General features: G+C 37.5%; 1 protein-coding gene across 1 annotated transcript in view; it reads left to right on the forward strand.

Moving 5' to 3' along the window:
• DCT (dopachrome tautomerase) overlaps positions 1–22,485 on the forward strand; it is a 37,889-nt gene extending 15,404 nt beyond the window's left edge. The window contains exons 3-8 of the mRNA XM_072622119.1: positions 991–1,091; positions 1,260–1,426; positions 6,713–6,886; positions 13,232–13,367; positions 18,283–18,484; positions 21,748–22,485. Coding sequence (XP_072478220.1) covers positions 991–1,091; positions 1,260–1,426; positions 6,713–6,886; positions 13,232–13,367; positions 18,283–18,484; positions 21,748–21,932 — 965 coding nt within the window. The 3' untranslated portion in view covers positions 21,933–22,485. The remainder of the gene's footprint in view (positions 1–990; positions 1,092–1,259; positions 1,427–6,712; positions 6,887–13,231; positions 13,368–18,282; positions 18,485–21,747) is intronic.
• The last annotated feature ends 2,537 nt before the right edge of the window (positions 22,486–25,022 follow it).

Below are 25,022 nucleotides of genomic sequence, written 5' to 3' on the forward strand. Positions count from 1 at the left end.
AGAGTTCATTTTAGGCTTGGGGTATGGGTTCTACAAAAGTCCAAGGGAGAACACAGGTTAAAAATGGGAATTCTAGATCATCCTAGGACTGTAGATCCATAACTGAGGGGGAGATCAAACATCCTTAGTCTCATTATTTAACAGGTACATGAATACTTGGACTTTGAAAGCTTAAGGGACTTGACCAACATACAATCATACAAATTGTAACATGGGGTCTGGATTTGAATCTAGGTTCTATAACTGACTAGTACTCTACCCATTTCTCTAGAATGGTAAATCATCTAGCATAAGTGGCATGTAGAGTAAGCACCCTTGATGGCTATGATAGAATAGACACATTCTGAAAGAGGAAAAATAAAGAACTGATAATTTGGTTGTGGCCAAGCAACCTCAAATATCTTCACTTTATGTGAAATATTGTGTGTGTGTGTGTGTACATATACATATATATGAAAATAATCAAATTAGTTTGAATTTCTTTATCTTATCCTCATAGCAATAGTACTCTCTCTCCTCAAATTATCATATATCTGTTTTTCTGTTTGTATACTGTATCTCACCCAGTAGAATATAAGCTCCTTGAGGTCAAAGACTGTTTCATTTGCTTCATGTACAAAGTAGGGGCCTTAATAAATGTTTGTTGGATTTGTGTTGGATTGTGTGATCTTGGGCACACGTATACACTAAATAATATCTGAGGTCCTTCCCTGCTCTCATTAATATGGCCTTAGATTAGGGGTTGGCAAACTATTGTCCATGGGTCAAATCCAGCCTTTTGCCTGTTTTTGTATTTTCCATGAGCTTGTAATGGTTGTTGTGGATTTGGCTTGTGATCTGCAGTTTGCTGACCCCTGCCTTAGAAAAATGTCAAATAAATAAGTTCCCCCCACTCCCTCACAATATTCCAAACTACAATTTCAAGGAGTCAGTGGCTCCTTCATGTTATATCTCTTAATGTCTTCCTTATTGAATTCCTAATTGTTTCAGGACCAGGGCGACCATTCAAAGCCATGGATTTCTCCCACCAAGGGCCTGCATTCCTTACCTGGCATAGGTATCATTTATTGTTTCTGGAAAGAGATCTCCAGGTAAGTCAAAATTCTTTTATTCCATGATTTCAAAGATGCTTGCTTGTTAATTCTGGTCCTTTGAACTTTGCTATAGATGTGGTAGGTGTTAGTTTCAACTTTTTTGAAGGACAACATGATTAGCAGTGTGAAATGGTGACCAGATTTTTTCCTTCTTCTTGATTTTAGAGACTCACTGGCAATGAGTCCTTTGCATTACCTTATTGGGACTTTGCCACAGGGAGGAATGAATGTGATGTCTGTACAGATGACTTGTTTGGTGCATCAAGACTGGAAGACTCAACCTTGATTAGTCAAAATTCAAGATTTTCCCGCTGGGAAATTGTATGTGACAGGTAATGAAGCATATAGCTGGAATGAAAATGTAGATTTTTTTCCCCTTATATCTTGATGAGCCATATGTCAAAAGTCCTTTTCAATGTCGATTTTGAATGCCTTTTAAGGTATATTTAAAGGGTAACATGGAAGAATTACTGTGGGGCCCAAAGGCCTGGAGTCCTGTGTCCTTCAGGTACAAATAGTTGGACTTGGGTCAATCCTGGTGGAGTCTGGCGTTAGGATCTGGGTTTACTTTTCTCATAGTCTTCATTTTATTAAGTTCTACCTTGGAACTATGAAGAATGATTTATTATACTTAGGTTTAGGGTTACATCACTCTTTCCTTGAAAGGGATGAGGAGAAAGGTCCTCAATGTGCCATACAAATCAGGTAGGAAAAAAGTTATTCACCTATGATAGAAATGGAAATATGAAGCAGAAGAGACAAACCGGGGCCCAGGCACAAAACTGCTCTGTCAAGTCCCTTGCTCTATCTAGCTACTACATGGGTATGGTTACCATGGTTGAGTAGGTCCACTTTTTTCCTATTCCTCATCAGAAGTCTTAGTATCATATGATAATAGTTATTGAATTGAAGAAAGAGAGACAGCTGGAAGCTTTCTCCTCTTTTGATCGACACAGCACTCATTCTTCACCCTCCCTGACTATCAAGGAGTAAGGGAAAGACCAAGAGGTATGCCATACCAAAAGACCAAGTCCTTTCAGAGCTGGGCTGTCACATGTGTAGAAGAAGTCAGGAAATTTATTATCTTCAATGTACCCTAGTATATCACTCACAGAAGTTGGGTTTTTTTGGGCGGGGGGACTTTGGATATATGCTCCCTATGATGTTCTTGGTAGGCCAATTCACTTTCCTGACAAAAGTATCTTTAAAAATTACACTCTTTAGCAAAGATGTATCTGAACCAAGCATAAGCTGAACTTCTTTGTTTGTTAAAAGATCTTCTCTAAAACTTCAAAATATTGGTGATGACCCTCCTCCACAAATTCTGATTGCAACCCCTTAATGCTTTAGTAGCATCTTTGTGAGTTGTGAGGGTCAAAAATATTCATTACCTGTTGGTCAAAGAGGGGATGATTCTCTTTGACATTAGCAAGTCTGGTTCTTGAAGGAAAAATAAGTTCATTACTGAGCTTGGATCAGTAGGTTCTGCCAGAACTTGTCTATGCTAGCATAGTCTGTAGGATGCTAGAGTCACCCCCATGCTATGATGAGGTCTAAGAGTAATGCTTTTCAATAGGAGTAATTCAATTCAGCAAAATTCAACAAATTTATGAAGCACTTACAAAGTGTAGAGCCCTGTTCTGAGCCTTGAAAGAAGGGCAAAATCGAAACCATAGGTAAGCCATGGTCCCTGACTTCCTAGAGCATTTAGTTTAGAGAGGGGGATAAGACACATACACAGAAAAATATTATATATTATGAGTACATTAAGAATGGAGCAAAAAAATTCTATGTGAGGTTTGAGGGGAAAGTCATTACCAGCAGTTAAGATTAGGCATAATAATCTTGACTAATATTGAGGATAAGAAGAAAAACAAAATAAAAATGATGAAACAGTACCTCCTCTCAAGGAGCTTACTTACATTCTATCTACAAGATAGTTGTGTTACTTTGGTCAGGTTGTTTAACCCCTCCGAGTTTCAGTTTTATCATCTATAAAATCAGAGTTTTGGATTAGATAAATTGGAATAGCTGTTGAGCATCAGCATTCGATTATTCTTGAATATAGTTTTGCGTGAAATGTAGCATGACATGGTGCATAATTCTTCTACCTTGGAAGAAAGCAGTTCAAGGCTTATCTCTGAAATGTATTGTCTGGGTGACCCTAGGCAGTTCCTTTAATTTCCCAGCACTCTAATACAATAATATTAATACTAGTACAGAAAAGGTGTTAACTTATATTGGTAGAGGAAGTTTCCTTGTTTGGGAGTTCCTTATACCAAAGAAACCACAGGTCTAATCCACAGGAACTATATGAATGCAACTATATAACACTCTTTACAGAAATCAAGAAATCAAATAATTGGAAAAATAATAATTGTTTATAGGTAGGCCAAAACAATATGATAAAAATGACAATGCTATCCAAATTAAATCTACATAATTATTGTTGTACAAATCAAAATATCCTCTGGAGGTGGAAGTCAAGAACCTCAAGGGAAATGGTGAAAAAAAAGTGAGAAAGAAGAGGATTAAACAGTACCAGATTTCATATATATATATATATATATATATATATATATATATATATATATATATATATATATGCAGTAATCATTGAAATGATTTGGTACTTTTAAAAAAAGAGGTTGATACAGTTGAAATAGGTCATATTAGATCATGTACATACCATACACAAACAAACAAAATCTAATAGCTTAATGTTTTATAAACCAAAGACTCCAGCTACTGGGGTGCTCTTGCTGTCCAACATAAACTGCTGGGAAAACTGAAAATTGGATAGGAAGAAATTAGATTTATACCAATATGCCACACCATACATCAAGAAAAGATCCCAAATAGATGCATGACTTAGATATAAAAGATCACATCAAAAATTAGAGGAGCAAGGAAGAGAGTTTCCATCAGACCCTTGGACAGGGAAAGAGTGTATGGTCAAACAAAGGATGAAGAGGAGCATAGATGGTAAAATGAACAGTTTTGGTTCCATGACTTTTTTTTTCATTTCATTTTTTTCAATTATATGTAAACAAAAGGTTTTATCATTTGGTTTTTAAAATTGAGTTTTAAAATCCCTCCCTCCTTTCCACCCTTACCTCTTTCTTGAGAAGGCAACATATTTGATATAGATTATACATGTGCAGTCATGAAAAACATCTCCATATTAGCCATGTTGCAAAAGAAAGAGAACAAAGAACCAAGAATAATAAAAAAAGGTTTAAAAAAGTATGCTTCAATTTGCATTCAGACTCTATCAGTTCTTTCTTGGGAGGTGAGTAACATTTTTTAAATCCTAAGTCCTTTGGAACTGTTTTGGATCATTGTATTACTGAGTAACTTACTGTAAAACTTTCCCCCCAGTTTCCTGCTTCCCTTCTCATCTTGGTTGCATTGGTTTTGTTTGTGCAAAACCTTTAAATTTGATGCAGTCAAAATTATCCATTTTACATCCCATAATACTTTCTATCTCTTGCTTGTTCATAAATCCTTCTCTCATCTATAAATCTGACAGGTAAAATATTCCATGCTCTCTTTATTTGCTTATGATATCATCCTAAATTATATACTCATTTGGACCTTATCTTGGTATACAGTGTGAGATATACCTATTTTCTGCCTAACTTCTTTCTAGTTTTACCAGCAATTTTTGTCAAATAGTGATTTCTTATTCCAAAATCTTGGCTCTAAACATTAGATTACTTTGTCATTTGCTACTGTGTATCAGATACCTAATTTATTTCACTGATCTACCACTCTATTCCTTAGCCAGTATCAGACTGGTTATATAAAATCAAAAAAAAATTTGAACATACAAAACCAATGAAGCCAAAGTCAGGAAGGAAACACTTAACTAGAGAAAAACATCTTTGCAGCAATTTTCTCTATTCAAGATCTAATTTCCTTAGATTCAAATTTATAAGACTAAGAGTGATTTTCCAAACAATAAACAGTCAAAAGCTATGAAAAGCAGTTTTCAAAGGAAGAAATCCAAGCTATCAACAGCCATATGCAAAAATATTTCATGTCGTTAATAATTAGAGATAAATCAAAGCTCCACTTCATACCTATTAGATTGGCAAAAAAAAAAAAAAAGAAAAATAACAAATGTTGGAGGCTGTGGAAGAACATGCATGTTAGTGCAGTGTTAATAGTAATTGTGAATCAGTATAACATCCTGGAAAGCAATTTAGAACTATATCTAAACACATCTATGTATGTATGTGTGCTGTACATATCCCTTGACAGAGTAATATCACTATTAGACCTATACCCCAAGGAGATCAAAGAAAGTGGAAAAATTAAAACATTTTTAAAAATAATATGTATACATCTGTGTATATATGTGTGTATGTGTGTGTGTGTATGTATATGCGTACCTCTTTTTTGAGGTGGCAAAAACCTAAAAAACTGATGGGGATGCCTATCAATTGGGAATAGTTGAACAAATTATTATCTGAATAAAATGGAGTATTAAACTCTAAGAAATTATAAAAGGCAGTTTCAGCAAAACCTGGTAATATTTGTATGAATGGAGGAAAAAGAAAATGAATCGAACCAAGAGAGCAGTTCATATAACAACATCTTAAAGACAAACACTTTTCACAGACTAAAGAAATCTGATAAATGCAACGATCAGCTACGATTCCAGAGAGAAAGTGACAAACTACATTTTCCATCTCTTGACAGAGGAATGATGGACTCCAGATGTAGAATAAGACTTGCATTTTTGGACATGGTCAAAGTGGGATTTTGTCTTACTTGACTTTCCAGATTTGTTATATTTTTATATATTATATATATTTGTTATATTTTTAATTTTTTTCTTTTTTCTCTTTGGCAGGGGTGAGGGAGAGGTAGGAATGTGGAAGTGAGAGGGAAGGGACATAAATTCTTGTTAATTAAAAAAAAAGTTATACATACAAAAAAATGAAAGGTTAGTCCTAATCCACTAAGTTTGTATAGCAGCAAATATATTGCAGAGGGGATTCCTATTTCTTTATTGGTTAGACACTAGTTGACTTTCAAGGTCTTTTCCAACTTTGACGTTTTGTGATTCTATGATTTTAAAATACTTGAATTCCACATTTATATTTTAGCCCATCTGAGAAACTGTGTGGTATGGTGATAATGCATGGGACTGGTACTCAGGAGATGCTTGTGTTCAGATCAAGCCTCTGAGAAATACTAACTGTGTGACCATGGGCAAGTCACAAATTTTTTCAGTCTCCGTTTTCCTATGTATAAAACGGGATTAATAAAAATACCTGTTTTGTTGCCGTGAAGATCAAATGAAGCAAAACACTTTACAAACCCTTAAGTGCTGCTTTAATAGCAACAATGATCTAACTCTGCCTCCAAAGGTCATTCCTGAATCCTGAAATGCTTTCTTTTGGGGGGGGGGAGATGGGGTTCCTTTTGCCATAGAAGAGGATGTTTGCTCTGTATAGGCCTCAAGATCACAGGTAATAAACTTTTATAGTGAGAAGAGCACACAAGTGTTCCCCCCCTCCCGACCCCTCCAGCTCCTTCTACTTCATGGTCTTTTCTATAACTTAACATTTTTATGACTTTTAACCTATTTTTTAAAAAAATCGTAGCTTGGATGACTACAACCGCCTGGTCACCCTGTGTAATGGGACAAATGAAGGTCTGCTGAGAAGGAATCAACTCGGAAGGACTAAATTGCCCACCATAGAAGATGTCCAGGCCTGCCTTTCTCTTGAGAAGCTTGACAATCCTCCTTTCTTCCAGAATTCTAGCTTCAGTTTTAGGTTTGTACTCTGACCTTTGCTAGAATGGTGTTTTATAACATCTGGAGATTTTCATTCCTGTGGTTGTTAGGAATAGCACTTAAGGGGTTAAAGCTAAACAAGAGTTAGAAAGAGATCTAGTGTTGGAGTGCATGAGGGTGTCTAACAGGCTCATTGGCAGGGCTGAGGGAGAAGAGGGAGTAATGGGGACCTTTGATCAGTGATATGGAAGCCATCCTTTAGAAGTATACTGATGTTCTCTCCTTGGTATTAGAGTTTTAACTGCTTTCTGGACAGGTTGAAATACTTTTACTATGCCCTTCATTCCTCCATTTATTTATAGGTAAGGTATTAAGGGTCAGGGTCCTCCCATGAATGATAGGATTTATAAACTTCAGGAATTTGTCCAGAGACCATGCTATTTTATGTGTCAATGACCAAAATGTTTTACCTGTATCAAGTCTATATCATTGGAGTTTGATCAATTAAATGTCTTTTATAGTAAATTCCATTCAAACTACAATATAACAATGTGACTAATCATGTAATATTCAGAGACAGACTGATTTTTTCCACGGTGACAGAAAGCCTGATGAATTACTAGGAGGATGTATGTGGCTATTAAAAGTAAGACAGAACAGAAGGATGGCTAGAACTGTGGATTGTGGAAAGGATTTGGGGGCATCCGTTTTCATCCTTCATTTATTCATTCAGCAAACATTTATTTAGCATCACTGATCTAGGTGAAGAGATACAAAGTTTTCTTAAGACAAGGTCCCTGCCCTCATAAAGCTTATAGTCTAGTAGCCCAGAATCCTATTCATATTGATTTCTCTGCTTCCTTGTAATTAGGTACTCTGGTCCCAAGGAGAATATAAACCAGCATTTTAAGGTTTGAAGGTGGAGGTATTTACTTAAGGTAGAGTGGGGCTGGGACCCTGGGTTGATATTGGGGAAAGGCCAAAGAGTAGGAATGAGGCCAAGGTCAGGAGTGAGACCAAAGAATGGGTTGTCAGTTAAGTTTGAATTAAGGACATGGAAATAGGTCAAGGTCCAAGTTAAAGCATTTCTTTATCCAAGCAATCAATACCACATATCTTAACCAAGTGTTTGCTATATTTAAGATGCTGGGCCAAGTGCTGGTGACATAGAGTTTGTAATCTAAGGGGGATACAGACTATAGCCAGTAAGTCAGAAAACTAACATTTATTAAGTGCCTAGTTCCAGGCCCTGTGATAAGTATTTGGGATACAAAGAAAAGCAAAACAAGAACAAAAACAACTCCTTACCCAATCTATCCCCTATCTCAACCCATTCCTGTTCTCTCTCCAGTTGCTCCCAATACAATGGAAGTGACAACAAGCAAACAACTCTACATAAACAAGATGTATACAGAATAAACTGGAGATAGCCTCAGAAGGAAGTGACTAAGATTAAGGAAGTCTAGGAAACGCTTCTTGCACAAGATGGAACTTTAGTTGAGACTTGAAGGAAGCCAGGGAAGCTAGAAGGTAGATTTGAGGAGGGAGAGAATTCCAGGCATGAGGGAGAGTCAACAAAAATGCCTGGAGGGAGGAGAGGAATAGCTGGTTCTAGGAACAGTGAGGAGACCAGTGTCACTGAGAAGGGGAGTAAGGCATGGGAAGACTGGAAGGAGAAGAAGAAGTTAGGATATGAAGGGCATTCAAAGCCAAACAGAGGATTTTATATTTTATTCTGTAGGTAGATAGGGAGCTATAAGAGTATTGATGGATTGACACTATTAGACCTATGCTTACAAAAAATCATTTTAATAGCTGAGTAGAGAAGAGATTGGAGTGGAGAGGGATAAGGCAGAAAGGTCAACAAGAAAGCTATTGAAGTAGTACAAGTGTGAGGTGATGAGGACCTGCATTGTGGTGGTTGAAATGTCAGATGAGAGAAGTAGTTTATATGAAAGGATGTTAGTATGATGTAAAGGTAGATTATGATAAAGGCAAGAAAGGGACCATGGTGTGGTAGATAGAGATGTAGCCCTGGGGTCAGTAAGACATGGGTTTGAGGATTGCCTCTCATACATATTAGCCTTGAGTAGATCACTTAATCTTGCAGCATCCAAGGAATTCTCAAAGACTAGAAGTTGCAGAAAAGTTGCTGAGGTGCATGGATACTTAGTCCTCAGCTGTGGATTACTCTCCCCTACTCCTCCCCTAGGCTCCATATCCTTTATCACACCCTTCCAGGGCATTCATGTACAAAACAGACATAAAAGACAATGTCCATATGTTTTTCCAAGGAGAAAATCAAGCCAAGATTTCTAGGTAAATTTGAAAAAAGAGGGATGGTTCGTGGTGCAGTAGATAGAGTGTATAGAAGTCAGGAGGACCTGAGTTCAAATCCAGGCTCAAAAACTTACTAGCTGTGTGACCCTGGATAAGTTACTTAACCCTAAGTGTTCCCCTAACCCTCCACAAAAATTTTTTGAAAAAAAGAACAGTTGCTTTCAGTTTGAAAAGGTGTGTAAGGTGGATCATGGAAGACTTTATGAATGAAGTAATACTTGGGCTAGAACTTAAAGGAAAAGAAATATTTTAATAATTGGAGATGAAAAGATAGGGAAATACCAGGCAGGAGGACAGGCTGTATTGATGCATGGAAGTAGCATATAACATATCAAGTTTGGGAAACAACTAACAATTTAGTTTAACTGGAATAGAGTAGTGTGAAATAGCCCCATAAAAACAGGTAGTAGCAATATTATAGAAGATATAATGGTACACTGAGGAGTTTATAGTTTGCCCTATAGGTAGTATGGAGCCATGAAAGTTTCTGATCAGGGGATTGACACAGGCAGACCTGGCACTAAGAGGATTGTTTTAGCAGATCAGTGAAAAATGCCTTGAAGGTGAAGGAGACTGGGCAGAGTAGTTCAGGGGCCATTAAGTCAAGAGAGCACGAAGGTGGTAGCCATGTGAATGAGGAAAAAGACACAGATATAAGAGATATGGTTAAAGTAGAATGGATAGGTCTTGGCAACTGATTGGGTAAGGGGGTTGGGAGTGAGTGATAAGAAAGGGTAGAGTATGCCACTGAAGTTCCAAGCGTGCGTGACTAGAAGAATGATGGTTGTAGATGTTAGGAAGGAGGAACACATTTAGGTAAGAAGGGGATGATTTTAATTTTGGAGACATTGAGTTAGGTGCCACCAAGACATCTAAGGAGAGGTGTTCGATAGGTACCTGAAGATGTGACTCTTCAGCCTAGGGAAGAGATTGGGCTAGAGACAGAGGTTTTTAAAGTCAACTGCATAAAGGTGATAATTAAAGCCATGTTTTCTAGCTTCAGACCAGCCATTTGAACATTAGTGAATTCAAAAGTTCTTGAGAAGGAAATGCACAGATTGATCATGGTTAGCAGCATGCCACTTTTATTGCAAGGATACACAGAGTAGTCTAGGGGCATTCACCAACTGCCTTCTGTGTGTGTGTTCATCCTTTGTTGCCCAAAAAGACCATGCTATCAGAGAAAAAATGACATGACTTGCACTTGACTTTGTTTTAAGTGAGGGAGGGCTGCTCAGGTCACCAGCCTTACTTCTCCTCCAGAACCATCTGAATCCAGTGACCAGATATTGATCAGGATGACTGGAGATGACCCAGAATGAGGCAGGCAGTTGGGGTTAAGTGACTTGCCCAAGGTCCCACTGTTAGGGAGTGTCCAGTGTCTGAGGTGAGATTTGAACTCAGGTCCTCCTGACTGCTGCACTGGTGCTCTATCCATTGTGCCACCTAGCTGCTCCTACCAACTGCCTCTTAAGTGACAGGAGAAGGCCTTTGTTAGAAGTCCTTTTACTAGCACAGTCTCATGGGTCCTGTTTCCTGCCTAGGCTTATTGTAAGCCCTGACACTAGGCCGAAGATGGCACTAGCAGGTCATTACTCTCTATTAGTCTCAGCCTTGATACTGAACTGTCATTATTTTTTTTAATTCATGGGCTCAGAGAATGAAAAAATTCTAGAAAAAAAATAGCCATGTGCCAAGTATTCAGCATATGGTGATAACCAAAAAAAGAAAAATGTGATCAAGATAAGGAGAAATCAGAGAACCAATATAAGGAGAAGCTGGGGGAGTAAGAATATAGAGAAGTCAGAAGACATTTCTTTTTAGGAAAACTCTTGGGTTAAGGCCTAAGGAAATGAAACCTACCTGTGAAAAGAAACAAGGCCACTTGGATGACAAAATGGAGGTTTGGCAGATGTTTTATTAATACTAACCTTACCATAGCCTCGCATACCATGGGAGTGGACGAGGTGCCAAAGGGAAGTGTAGACAGAAGGAAAAAGGGTTAAAGATGGAGTCAGGGGACTCTTGGGCAGTTAGGTGGTACCGTGGATAGAGCACCAGTGCAGCAGTCAGAAGGACCTGAGTTCAAATCTCACCTCAGACACTTGACACTCACTAGCTGTGGGACCTTGGGCAAGTCACTTAACCCCAACTGCCTGCCTCATTCTGGGTCATCTCCAGTCATCCTGATGAATATGTGGTCACTGGATTCAGATGGGTCTGGAGGAGAAGTGAGGCTGGTGACCTGCACAGCCCTCCCTCACTCAAAACAAAGTCAAGTACAAGTCATGTCATCATTTCTCTGATGGCATGATCTTCTTGGGCAATGAAGGATGAACACACACACACACACACACACACACACACACACAGGACTCTTACACTTGGAGGGAGGACTGGAAGATAGGATAAAATATCTAAGAAAATTATGGGCATTCATACACATAGAAGGAAAGCTAAGAGAGTACAGTATCACTGAATTCAAGGTAGGAAAGAGGATAGTAAACAGTACTCAATATTACAGAAAGGTAAAAGAGAATGAGGACTTAGAAAAGGTCATGGATTTGTCGATCAAGAGAATATGGAGATTTGGAGCGAACAGTTTTGGGAGAGGGGCAGGCTTAGAAGCAAGACTTGAAAATTGAGAAATTGTGTCCACTATATAACTATCCAATGGAGGCACTTAATTTTTACTGTAACATAAAGACTTTGAATTTCCATAAAATAGATACATGTTGCTAATAGCAAAATTTCCTGCAATTAAATATATGGAAAATATTAAAAGTAATATTAAAAATGCCCCTTATTGTGACCTGCCAACTTCTCCCCCCAGCCTCAGCAGGTAGTGGTGTGGTACTGTATTTGGACACAAGAAGATCTGAATTCAGATCCTAGCTCAACTGTGGGTTCTGGACAAGTCATTTAAACTCTCAGCCTCAGTTTCTTATTTGTAAAATATATGAGTTGGATTTGTAAAACATATGAGTTGGATTTAGTGGCTTTCTAAAATCCCTTCTAGCTCTAACTCTCTGGTTCTGTGTTTCATCCTAGTCAACTACCTGCCTTGCCTAGCCCTAATCAAATCCTCAGAATAGGGAAGTGGATTTTATTTTTTAAATATTAGGTTTTGGGTACAGTGCTTCCATACTTCAAGGATTCTGTGATCTCATTGATATAACTACTTTCTCTGGTGGCAGAGAAAACAACTCATCCATGCCTTCTTATCTTGTATAATTCTCAACTGTATCCTTCCACAAATTCTCTGTAGCAGATTTGTGCACTGAGAATTCATTGCACTCAAGCCCCTTTTCTGTTATTTTAAAAGAGCATTTTGTGGATACCAGTGCATGACAGCAAATGGGCTGGGTTGGGTTGTTTTTTCCCTGCTGGAAATAGGTCCTCATAGTAGGATTTCTGTTTAACTGAGTAGTGCAGAATTGAGCGATGACCAGGAAGGAGGAGTGAAAGATGACTGAAATTTTAGATCTAGGCAACTGGGAGGATGGTGATTATAGAAGTTGGGAGAAAGAGGACAATTTGGTAAGGTGGGGAAGATGTCTTTGAGGTTCACGTTTCTGATCTGCGATCTCCTCCTCCTTCCTCACACCAAGGAATTCACCTTTTTAAAAAATGGGGGTTAATGCCAAGCCTATTAAATATGCTCATTACGTATGATCCCTTTAGTCTCTAATTTAGTAGAATATCACTATTTGGGGAGTACAAAAAAGATCTTTTGAAAAATCTATGAATATCGTGCAGCAGCTAGTGGTGTAGTAGATAGAATGCTGGGCCTGGACTCAGGCTCAGACTTACATCTTCCTGAGTTCAAATTTGGCCTCAGACACTTACTAGCTATGTGACTCTGGGCAAGTCACTTAATCCTGTTTGCCTCAGTTTCCTCATGTGTAAAATGAACTGGAGAAGGTAATGCAAACCACTCCAGTATCTTTTCCAAGGAAACCCCAAATAAGGTCATGAAGAGTCAGACATGACTGAAACTGAACAACAACAACATCGATATCTTATTTCAAATTCTCTTACGCAGGAATGCCCTGGAAGGATTTGATAAAGCAGATGGAACCTTTGATTCAACAACAGCGAGTCTTCATAACCTGGTTCATGCTTTCCTTAATGGCACTAGTGCTTTGCCACATTCTGCTGCAAATGACCCCATTTTTGTGGTATGTCCTTTTTAAAGACTTACAGTACTTAAAGATGCCTCAAAGGCAAGTTTTTCTTTTGCTTGAGAATTAAAAAAAATTAAATCAAGATTTGGCCGGCAAGTGTTGTTTAATCTAAGAGCTACTATTTGGTTCATGTCAACATGTAGAAGTGTTAAACATCATTTCAAAGCAGAGGCTGCTCTAAACAAATATCTCAGTGACTTTGCCTCAGTAGAGAGCATTTTGACAGTTATACTATAAATTTTAGATTACAAAATTTCACCTTTATTTGGAGATTTATTTGGTTTTGAAATTGTACTCAGTGGGACAATGTCCTAAGACAAAGTAGTAAGTTGGCCAAAGGTCTCATAACCATGTTATTCCAATGCTCCTCAGTCCAATGGCTAATCAATACAAAGTACGTTGAGAAGCATTAGATGACATAAAAATCCATGTTTCAGCAGTGAACCTTGACTATATCTCTGCTTTATAGATAGTTACTTAACTCGCCATAAATTATTTTCAGACTATCTGTCTTCAGTGGTCACACATCTTTGGTATATGGTTTCAAAGCAATAATGAAAATAAATTTCATCCCTGATCTTTTCTTAGGCTGCCCCAATTGTAAGATTATTTTCTTACACAGATATGTCCAGGCATATTGTAGCAATAACTGTCCCATTTCCCCCCTTTGGTATTTCACCAGTTATAGTGTTTGTGTGGAAACACAGCATAGTGATGGAGTAGAGTCAGACTCAGAGTCACAAAAGCTCTAGGTTCAAGTTCTTTTGACACATACACTCTGCTGTGACCCTAGCAAGTTGCTTCACTTCTTAGTGTCTCAGGAGATTCTTCATGGCTATAGGTGAAAGAACTGTTGCCAAATTGTATTTGCAGAGTGGGTTTCCTCACTAAGAACCCATGATAAAATTTAAATTAAAGGTTCTAGCTCTCTCTCTCTCTCTCTCTCTCTCTCTCTCTCTCTCTCTCTCTCTCTCAGTATGTGTGTGAGAAACGTCCTTCTTAGGGACCTACAGTCTCTTCAGAATTTTCAGTGCTACCGTGGAGGTTGGGGGGCCACCACCACAATGGTAAAGTATCAGGAATCACTAAGAAGTGAACACCTTTTCTCCCAGATTTGTACAATTCATACAGCTCACAGCAGCAGTGAAGGGCAAAGTGTAGTTCCCACTTGGTTCACAATTGCTTTCACTTGGTCTGGGTACTTGGGGTGATCTAGGAACACTCCTCTTGGTCAAGAAACTTTTGCAGCCCTCATAGTCCCTGAATCATATGGTTCCCTGGAAGAACCAAAGCTTAGGGTAGGAAGACTTTGACCTAGGCTTTAATCCAGGTCACTAAAAATAGAGAACATTGGTAGCATAATCCAGCAACTTAGAAACCTCATGCATTTAGCACATAATTAATCAGAATAATTAGTTAAAAGATGATACTACCAGAAAACGTGATTCCCTATCCACACCTTGGTAATCACATCCTAGGTGAATTCCTTTCTAAGTCAGCTCTGGTCTCCCTAACTCCACAGTGACCTCCCCAGTAGTGACCTCATGGTATTTCAGGGTTTCTGGAATTGCTAGTTGTGCAATGTTGTCCACATTTCCATAGAGGCGCCATCGTGGATGATCAGGTCAGTTTCTAAGTTCAGAATCCTAATGTATCAGAATGCTTTCTTTCTGTCCCACCTTCCAGCTCGTGCTTTCTTGTCTATCTGTACCTAAGGCCTTTAAAAAGCAAAGTCCAAATGTATATGCAAGGTAAATGAATTGATCATGAAGAATGGCAGAGTAGGTAGGGCATTGGAATTGGAATTAGATAGATCTGGGCTCAAAACTCCCCTCCTCAACTTACTAGCTATTTGACCCATGGTAAGTCCTTTAACATCTCTCAGCCTCATTTTCCTCATCTGTCAAATGAATGGGTTGGATTCAATGACTTCTATGGTCCCTTCTAGCTCTAACTCTATGATTCTCTGAATCAATGTCAATATCCTGTTTAAGGGATAAGGAGGACCCAGAACCAGGCCAGTTTAAACCTCTTAAAAGAGTTACGTTGTGATGGAGATTTAACAATTGGTTAAGGAGACTACCAATGTCCCAACAAACACATTCTCAGTGGAAGCCATGAGGACTCTGCACAATGCTTGGAAGATCCCACTATACTCAGAAATGCTTCCTTTTTGGTGGGAAGAAATTGAGCTGCAAACCACTGTGTTTATCCAAACTTTAATATCTAGTGGCTGTGACAATTCAATATACCTCCTATTTATCTGCTTTGTTAGAGACACTAATTGCTAGCATATAAGCCAAACTCTTGATTTAATTTTGTTCAATTTGCTCCCAGTGGTAGCTTTCTCTTTAGCAATTAGTGAGCCACTCACTTTAGATACCGTGGGATGCTTGTGTAAAGGACTGGAGATTGCATAGAGGACTGATAGTCTAACAGTTAACAATCAGTTATTACAGTTAACTTCTATGTACCTACACTCATGTCAACTTGTAATTTTTTATAAGCTATTCCCTCAATTAAAAAAGAAACCCGGGGTTTGCCATATGTGGAGGTAGAAATGATAATTTCCAGGAAGGCCCTATAGGTTCCCCTAAATTCAAAACTGCTATCTGTTTGGGTGGGAGAAGAATCAACTAGAAAAATTAAAAAGAGTTGGGCTACGCAAACACAGCTTTAGTCCAGAGTATCCCTACCTCATAAGGTGACTTTAGAGGAAGGTCTTGGAGACAGTCCTTAGTGACAGGGCAGATATGTGAAAGACACCTGAATGATAGGTAATCAAGGTGTAGCAGGACTAATATACATAATAGAAATAATTTCGTATTGGTTATATTGCAAAATTCTTATCCAGAGCTCTTTCTAGAAGCCGAGTTTATCCAGGTAGAAAATTCACTTCTATAATTTTAAAACATGGAATTGATCAGAGTTGTTGTATTTGAAATCAGAAGTCTTGGGTTCAAATCCCCACTCCAACACTGACTAGCAAATAGAAAGGATATTACAAATGTAGATGCCCTTGATTTTCTGACCCAGAATCATTATTACTGAGTCTTTGGTGTTGTCTGTGCCTAAGACTTTAAGCATTTGGCAACACAACTCAAAATAAAAGACTTCCTCTGGAATACATGTAATGTAGGGAAACATAAATACAAAAACGAAGTACCCAGGATACCATACCATATAGCATGTACTCTATTCAACTTCCTGATTTATCTTCCTAAAGCATAGGTCTGATCATGCCATCCCCACCCCCATTTAATAAACTCCAGTAGCTCCCTATTACCTCCAGAATCAAATATAAAATCCTGTTGTGAAAACCCTTCACAACTTGGTTCCTTCCTGTTTTTCCAGTATTCTTATACCTCATTCCCTTTTGTATACTCTGCGATCCAACAACATTAGTCTCCTTGCTGTTTCTAGAACAAGACACTCTATCTCTCAACTCTAGGTATTTTTGTTGACTGGAATCCATGCCTGGAACTCTCTCCCTCTTCAGCTCCACCTTCTAGCTTCCCTGGTTTTCTTTAGGTGTCAAGTAAAGTCCCATCTTCTGCAAGAAGATCTCAATCCTTAATCTCATGCCTTCCTTCTGAGATCATCTCCGATTTATCTTGTATGCATCTTGCCTGCATATGGTTATTTACATGTCATCTGTCCTATTAGACTATGAACTCCTTGAGAGCAGGGGCTGATTTTTGCCTTTTTTTTTTTGTATCTCCTGTGCTTTGCACAGTGCCTGAAACATAGTAACAACCTGATAAACATTTATTTACTCATTAAGAAGTCTCACTCACTTACTCTGTCTCCTTCCACACCAGTAATAATGCCTGGCATTTATATAGCACTTTAAGATTTAAAAAAATTATTTACAAATATTATCTCATTTTATCCTCACAATAACCCTGGGAGGTAGGTGCTATATCATCCCCAATTTACACAAGAGGAAATGGAAGTACTCAGTGATTAATGAACTTGCCTAGGGTCACATAGCTATTAAGTGTCTGGGGCAGGATTCAGGTTTTCCAGATTTTAAGTCCCATATTCTATGCACCCAGCTGCCTGAAATTAAAAAATGGATCATTCTCCAACTTCCACATAATGGACCAGGCAGGACACCAGCCCCAATATCATAGCTCTACTAGTTTTGTTATACTGCCTGCAGATGTCCTCAGAATGGGAGAAAAAAATGAGCCCCTTCATCAGAGTCATTGGCTATAGTGGCAGCTTTCCCGCTGTCACAGATTGCAAGATCATGTGATGTAGTGAATATAGGGTTTGAAGTCAGAAGACCTGGGTTTGAACCCTGGCTGTGTGACTTACCCTTTGGGTGACATTGGGAATTTCATTTAACCTCTCTTCGCATCTGCAAACTGAGGGGTTAAATTAGCTCTGACTCTAAATCTATAACTCTTTGATCAACAATTCTTTGATCTACCTTACTGGGTGTGATACACAGGAATGAATTATTTTTGGACTTTTCTTGGCTGGAGGATTACAAAAGATTTTGAATTTGTGTCATAAAAATTAACTGTTTCAGATAAGAAAAGGTGGAAAAGTCATGGTAAAGAATGTTTTGCACATCCTTCAACATTAGTATTATTGGTATGATAATTTTAAATGGTTTATGAGAATTTTTAAAAAGAACAATCCCACACCAACTTTCTATCTACTCTGTATTTATCCTCCAAATATTTATTTATGTATGTTTTCTTGCTCACGAAAAGATAAATACTTTGAGGATAGTGACTGCTTTTGCTTTTTCTTTGCATCCTCAACACTTAGCACAGTGCCTGGAATGTAGTAAGTACTTAATAAGTGCTTATTGATTGCTTGATTTCATATAACAAAGCTTGGAGAGAGGTTTGAAAGAGGCTAGTACTGAATGTTGTGTTCAATTTCATTGCAGGTCCTTCATTCCTTTACAGATGCCATTTTTGATGAGTGGATGAAACGTTTCAATCCAACTATCAATGACTGGCCTCTAGAGCTGGCACCCATTGGTCACAATCAGATGTATAATATGGTTCCTTTCTTCCCTCCTGTGACAAATGAGGAGTTCTTCTTACCTGCGGACCAACTTGGCTATGATTATGCTATTAACTTGCCAGGTAACCATTAGAACTCATTCATTGTCTGAAGCAACTTGCTTTCTTCCTTGCCTCTCAATCTGTGTTTCAAATTAATAGAGGACCATAAATCAAGCATTCAGTCTTGATTTAGATTATTGGCTATTCTACCGATTATATTTGCAAGTATTTTGAAATTAAACTCTAAGATCTTGAATGACTGGTGCTGCCATACATTGTGACTACATTTAACTAAAGCTATGTCTGTCCATACAACTGATTTCATTATTGTGACTAAATTAACTGTATAGCTTTTCAGTTTCAAAGGGGAAAAAGTAGTCAAGCTGGCTGCTTCTATTGACCAACCAATTAAATGAATATGGTTAGTGGGCTGGCACAATGTAGATATGGCCCTAGAGTGTCTTAGAGATAAAATTCATAGAGCTTCTAACCAGTCTACCACTTAGTGAAGGGAAGGGAAAGTAAAATAGCACAAATAGTCAAGAATAATAGAGTAAATGTTTAAAGACAATATATTTATTTGCAGGTAGTTTTTCACTAATCTAACTCATTTACTTTTTCTTGTTCTTGACCTAATAGAAAGTCAAAGAGTCAATTTATACTTTACCTTCTGCTACTCTAGCTCAGTGACAACAGGAGCCATCAGCTCCTGCTTCTGGTTCTAGTTTACTACAGCTTATGAAATCCATATTAAACCCTTACCACTTTCTCATGGTATATGTCTCCTAAAATAGCAAAGGAACTCTGTTTTATATTTTATTTTATGTATCTTCTCTCCTGTGTTAAAACTAAGAGGAGCTACAGTGGGCAGGTAGGTGGAGCAGTGGAAAGAGCACCAGGCCTGGCTAGAGTCAGGAAGACTTGAGTTCAAATCCTGTCTCAGGCACTGACTAACTGCATGACCCTGAGGAAGTCACTTAACCCTATTTACCCCAGTTTCCTCATCTGTAAAATGAATTGGAAATGGCAAACCACTCCAGCATCTTTACCAAGAAAACCCCAGATGGGGTCATAAAGATTTGGACATGACTGAAGCATCAGAACAACAACATGAGAGGACAGATACACTCAGCTCATGTTAGTGTCCATTCTAATAGGAACCAATCTGTAGATTATCTAAAGTGAGGCGCAGAATTGAGCTTTGGAGGATCCAATGTGTCATTAAGGAATTTATAGTTTGAGCTGAGGAGATAAAACATAAATGCACAAAATATGAAATAACAGCATTAAATAATATGTGATTATATATCACATAATATAATGCTACATGAATTCAAAGAGGGGAGTTAGGAAGTAATTCAGGAAGGTTTCGCAGAGTAAATGAACCTTGGGGATTAGGTAGAATTTGGAAAAGTTGAAGAGAGAAGAAAGAAAACATTTTAACTTGGAGAAACAGTATAAGTACAGGTGGAAGAAAGTTTAATTTTAAAGATTCATCTGAAGAATAATGACAGTTAGCACTGGATAATCAAGAGGAATCCAATTATTAAGGGATTAGAGAACTAGAGTTTGAGGTTTATGTGGTAGACAATGGAGTATCACACTAGGTTCTTGAAGAGCATGATGAATTACGCTAGTATTTTTGAAAGATCCATTTATCAGCAGTATGTAGAATCAGGTACTGGTCTTGGAATCAGGGGACTTGAGTTCAAGTTTCAGCTTTAACATCATATTTGTCATTCTGGACAAGCTGTTGATCTGCTATGAGTCTCAATTTTCTCATTTGTAAAATGGGTATGATACCCTATCTCATAGGATTGTTGTGAAGATCCTATAATCATCAAATGAGATGATGATGATGATGTACGTGTGTGTAATCTATGAAAGTGCTTTGTAAATCTTAAAACACTATACATATGTATGGAAACACACACATAAGTCAGTGTTTATAGAAATAATTATATTGGTGTTATAGTAGGGAGAGACCAGAGAGAGGAATATTAATTTCGTGTTTAAGAGCCAGTATGGTGTAGCAAAAAGAAAACTAAACCTGGAGTTAGAATAACCAGGCTCAAACCCTAGCTCAGCCTCTTATTACCTGTGTGATTTTGGACAAATACCTTAACTTTTCTGTGCATCAGTTTCCTTAACCATAAAATGAAAGAGTTGAATTATGTGGTCTCAAAGATCCTTTCCAATTCTAAATCTAGATTCTTAGGCAGTTGTCCCATTCAAGAAGGTCCTGAATTAGGTTGTTGTTGTGGGGAATGGAAAGGAATGGAACTACATCACCTGGAGTTGGAAGAGACCTCAGAGGTCATCTGGCCCAAGACTCTTATTTGAGGAAATTAAGACCCAGAGAGTTTTTGTGATGTTAGGGAAAAGATAATGAGTTCTGTTTTGGAGTTCAAACTGAGATGTCTGATTTCCACTTCATGATTAAGTACTGGGACTCAGGAGAAAGGTGAATGTTTGATTTTGTAAAAATGTTTTCAGTTAACATAATAAACATTATGTGAAAGAATAGAATATTGCTATCTACCTTCTTCTAGAAAAGTAAGTAGATTTTGGCCAATAGTTGTACTGGAATAAGTGTGCATAATGGCTAGAGTGTTGAACTTGGGATCCATAAAGCTCTGGGTTCTAATTCTTTCTCAGACATTTACCAGCTGTGTGATAACCTGGACAATTCATTCTGCCTCTTTATTACTCACTCACTAGTTAATGAGAACCTCAATTTTCTTCATCTATAAGATTGGGATAATGATAGCCCCCTACTTGTTGCAAGAGTCAAAAGAGATAAGTTATATAAAGCACTTTGTAACCCTCTATGAATATGAGCTATTATTATCATTGATTGTGACCTTGGGTAAGTCACCTGATCTCTGAACCTCAATTTTTTCATCTGTAAAATGAAGGAGTTGGACTTGACCTCTGAAGTTCTGACTCAGATCTATGCCAGTAGGATAGTCAATTTTATTCAAACAAGTTATACGTAATTGATTGGCAGTTTGATGTGCAATCATCTTTTTGATTATTCTATGTTATAGAAATGCTCGTTTTATTCCAGAAAGTAAAAAGAAAAAAATGAATGTAAAAAATACCAGATTCAATCTTTTTGGTCTTCTGATCTACTACGTAACATATTAAATACATTAAAGGTGACTTTTAGCTCTCCAAAAATAAAAAAGAAAGAAAGAAAAAAAAAAGAAATATAATACTTTGGTACTACTCTGTCTCAGAGCTACCAAAGAAGCATGGCAAAATGGTTTGTTTCTTTTCTTTCTTGGGGTGTTTAACTGCTGTGTCTTTGACCTAACCCAGACTTTGATCCTCTGTTTCAGCTTCATCTTCATCTTCATCTCCTCCCAACCAGACTATAATCCTGTCGGTTATTGGGGCAGGTCTAGTGGCTTTAGTGGCCTTTTTTGTGCTACTAGTGCTGTATCAGTATAGAAGACAGCGAAAAGGATTTGCACCCCTGATGAACACCACATTCAGCAACAGGAAATACACAGAGGAAGCCTAGCGCTAAAGAAGACGTGCTTTTCAACGAAGCCTCAGAAGAAAGAGCCTGGTCAAATGGTTAGGACTTAGCTTAGTTACTGGTTCTGTTCTGACTTGGATATTGACAAGATTGTTTCTCAAGGAGCTAATGGAATTGCTCTTTCTTTCACTGAGCATGTTATTGGCATAAGTCTTCTTAGTGTGGTAATGTTCCAAAACATAAGCAATACTTAGCTTTTCTTTGAATAAATTCATAGCTAGAATACTTGGGAAACTTCTGTTGCTAAATCAAAGTAGAGCTCATGATTTTTATCTCAAGACAATCACTCCCCACACATCGCAATCTTCACCATTATCTGAGAGCACCAAGATACAAAGAGGAGAGATATATTTAGAAATTGAAGACCATATATTTTAGAGATAGAAGTTATGTTGGTGATTGTGCCCACTTATAGATGGGCTTCTGTTCAACACAAATGATGTGGAAGACCTTTCTTCAAGTTGATTCTTCTCCAGAGGAATTGCATTGTATTGCATGTGAAAATTAAAATAAAATTTCAACTCAGATCTTCAAATTGTGTAACTCGTTTTGTTTCTTAGGGTGATGACAAAGAAGGAAAGAGAAGTTATAACCTCAAACATACAAAGTCACACACAAAAACACGTATAGATATATATATACACACATAAAATATTTAAGCTGGCAGTTAGGTTTTCCCCAATTAATTACTTTTATCTTTGACTTATTTACATCAAAATAATTTCCTGATTTACTGCCTACAATCTTGAATCCTCCAATGTAACAAAGAAAAATTTGATCTAATTGACAAAACAGTCACATGCAACAGCATTTACAACATAATTCCACATCTAATGATCTCCCACCTTTCTAACTCCATTTTTAAAGAAACTGGGGCTGAGATTGGTCATTGCAATTAAGCTGAATTTAACAGAATTTTCACATTGTTTTTGTTTGCATTAATATAGCTGTTGTTTTTTGTTTTCCTAATTCATCTTTCTTTGTACTTTGTTATTTCATATATCTTCTAGGGTTTCTCTGAATTCTTCACATTCATTGCTTCTTATTGCAAAATAATTTTCTACTACATTCATACATCACAGGTTGGTGCTGCCATTCCTCTTTTGATGGATGCCTATTTTGTTTGGGAAAGGAACGTATTCAACATAGACTCTATTTCTTCTCTGTGGTGCTTCCTGTGACCCCCTTCTCTTTTCCTGTCTCTCCTAAATAACCTTCATACAAAGGATATATAGATTGAAAGGCTGACAAATTTAGTGCTCCATTATAAATAAGACTTTCATAACTCATATGGGTAGTATACATGCATGTACATTACATTATGTAATTTCTAAATAGTCCACTTTCTAGAATTAATGGCAGACAGCAATATTCAGTATTTTGATTCCATGGTGATAAATGTTCCACAAATAAATACATGATGAAAATCAATGGGTTTTCCAGTCAGTCAAGGGGATTAGAATTGTATTATAGAAAAAATAAAGTTTCACTATTTTCAAGTGAAAAAAATATCCTGTTCTAATGCTCAATAGCTAGTTAGAATAAGAGCTTTGAACACAAACCATTTGAATCCCAATGTTCTGATATCTCACTGGGAAAACTCTGACCAATTGTTTTATCTTTTGACCTTAGATTTTTTTTTTATTGCCATCTAGAAAAATGATTTTATTTTATTTTTTTATTATTTTTTAATGTTTAACAATCACTGCCATACAGGATTTTTTATCCCCCCACACCTATCCCCCACTACCCCCTTCCCTCCCCACGACTGCATACAATTCTGTATAGGCTCTACATATACTTTCCTATTGAGTATATTTTCACTATAGTCATGCTATGTAGTCAGACTAAAATAAATGAAAGAAATCATATAACAAATCAAAACATGATACACAAACACATACACATACACAAACATGATCTGCTACATTTTGTGAATGACTTCCATATTTCTTTCTCTGAGTGTGGAAGGCATTTTGCCTTGAGAACCACCTCTGGGATTTTTTTTTTTTTATAAGAAGTTTTTGCGTTATTACAAAATTCCAAGACTACCAGAAAAAACTCTCACACACTGTGGTCGTTGCTGTGCACAAAGTTCTCCTGGTTCTGCTCCTTTCACTCAGCATCAGGTCATATAAGTCCTTCCAGGCCTCTCTGAAGTCTTCTTGTTCATCATTTCTTATGGCACAATAGTACTCCATTACATTCATATACCATAATTTATTCAGCCATTCCCCAATTGATGGACATCCTCTTGATTTCCAGTTTTTGGCAACTACATAGAGTGCTGCTATAAATATTTTTGTACATGTGGGACCCTTTCCCATTTTTATGATCTCCTGGGGATATAGTCCTAGTAGCGATATTGCTGGGTCAAAGGGTATGCACATTTTTGTAGCCCTTTGGTCATAGTTCCAAATTGCTCTCCAGAATGGTTGGATGCGCTCGCAGCTCCACCAACAATGAATTAGTGTTCCAACTCTCCCACATCCTCTCCAGCATTTATCATTTTCTTGTTCTGTCATGTTTGCCATTCTTATAGGTGTGATGTGGTACCTCAGAGTTGTTTTGATTTGCATCTCTCTAATCAATAGTGATTTAGAGCATTTTTTCATATGATTATAGATATCTTTAATTTCTTCCTCTGAAAATTGCCTGTTCATATCCTTTGACCATTTATCAATTGGGGAATGACTTGTATGATTATACATTTGGGTCAGTTCTCTATATATTCTAGAAATGAGTTGGCCTTAGATTTTAAAATAATTACAGATAATGCAAAAAGAAAATTGCTTAAATTTGTAAGTTAACAACAGTTTTCTGAAAGTTGAAAAGTAATATGAGAGATAATAGTAATAGATCCTTGACTTCCTTCAAGGCTTAGTTCAGGAGCTAGTTCCTATGAGGGAAGGCTTTCTTGAACATTTCTCTCCCTCCTTAAATTATTTTATACTTACTTATTTGCATGTGGTGTCCCATCATGGATGTAATCTTCCTAAAGAAAGGTTTTTCCTTCCTTCCTTCCTTCCTTCCTTCCTTCCTTCCTTCCTTCCTTCCTTCCTTCCTTCCTTC

The sequence above is a fragment of the Notamacropus eugenii genome, chromosome 6 (genome assembly GCF_028372415.1).
Source record: "Notamacropus eugenii isolate mMacEug1 chromosome 6, mMacEug1.pri_v2, whole genome shotgun sequence".
In the NCBI taxonomy this organism is placed as follows: domain Eukaryota; kingdom Metazoa; phylum Chordata; class Mammalia; order Diprotodontia; family Macropodidae; genus Notamacropus; species Notamacropus eugenii.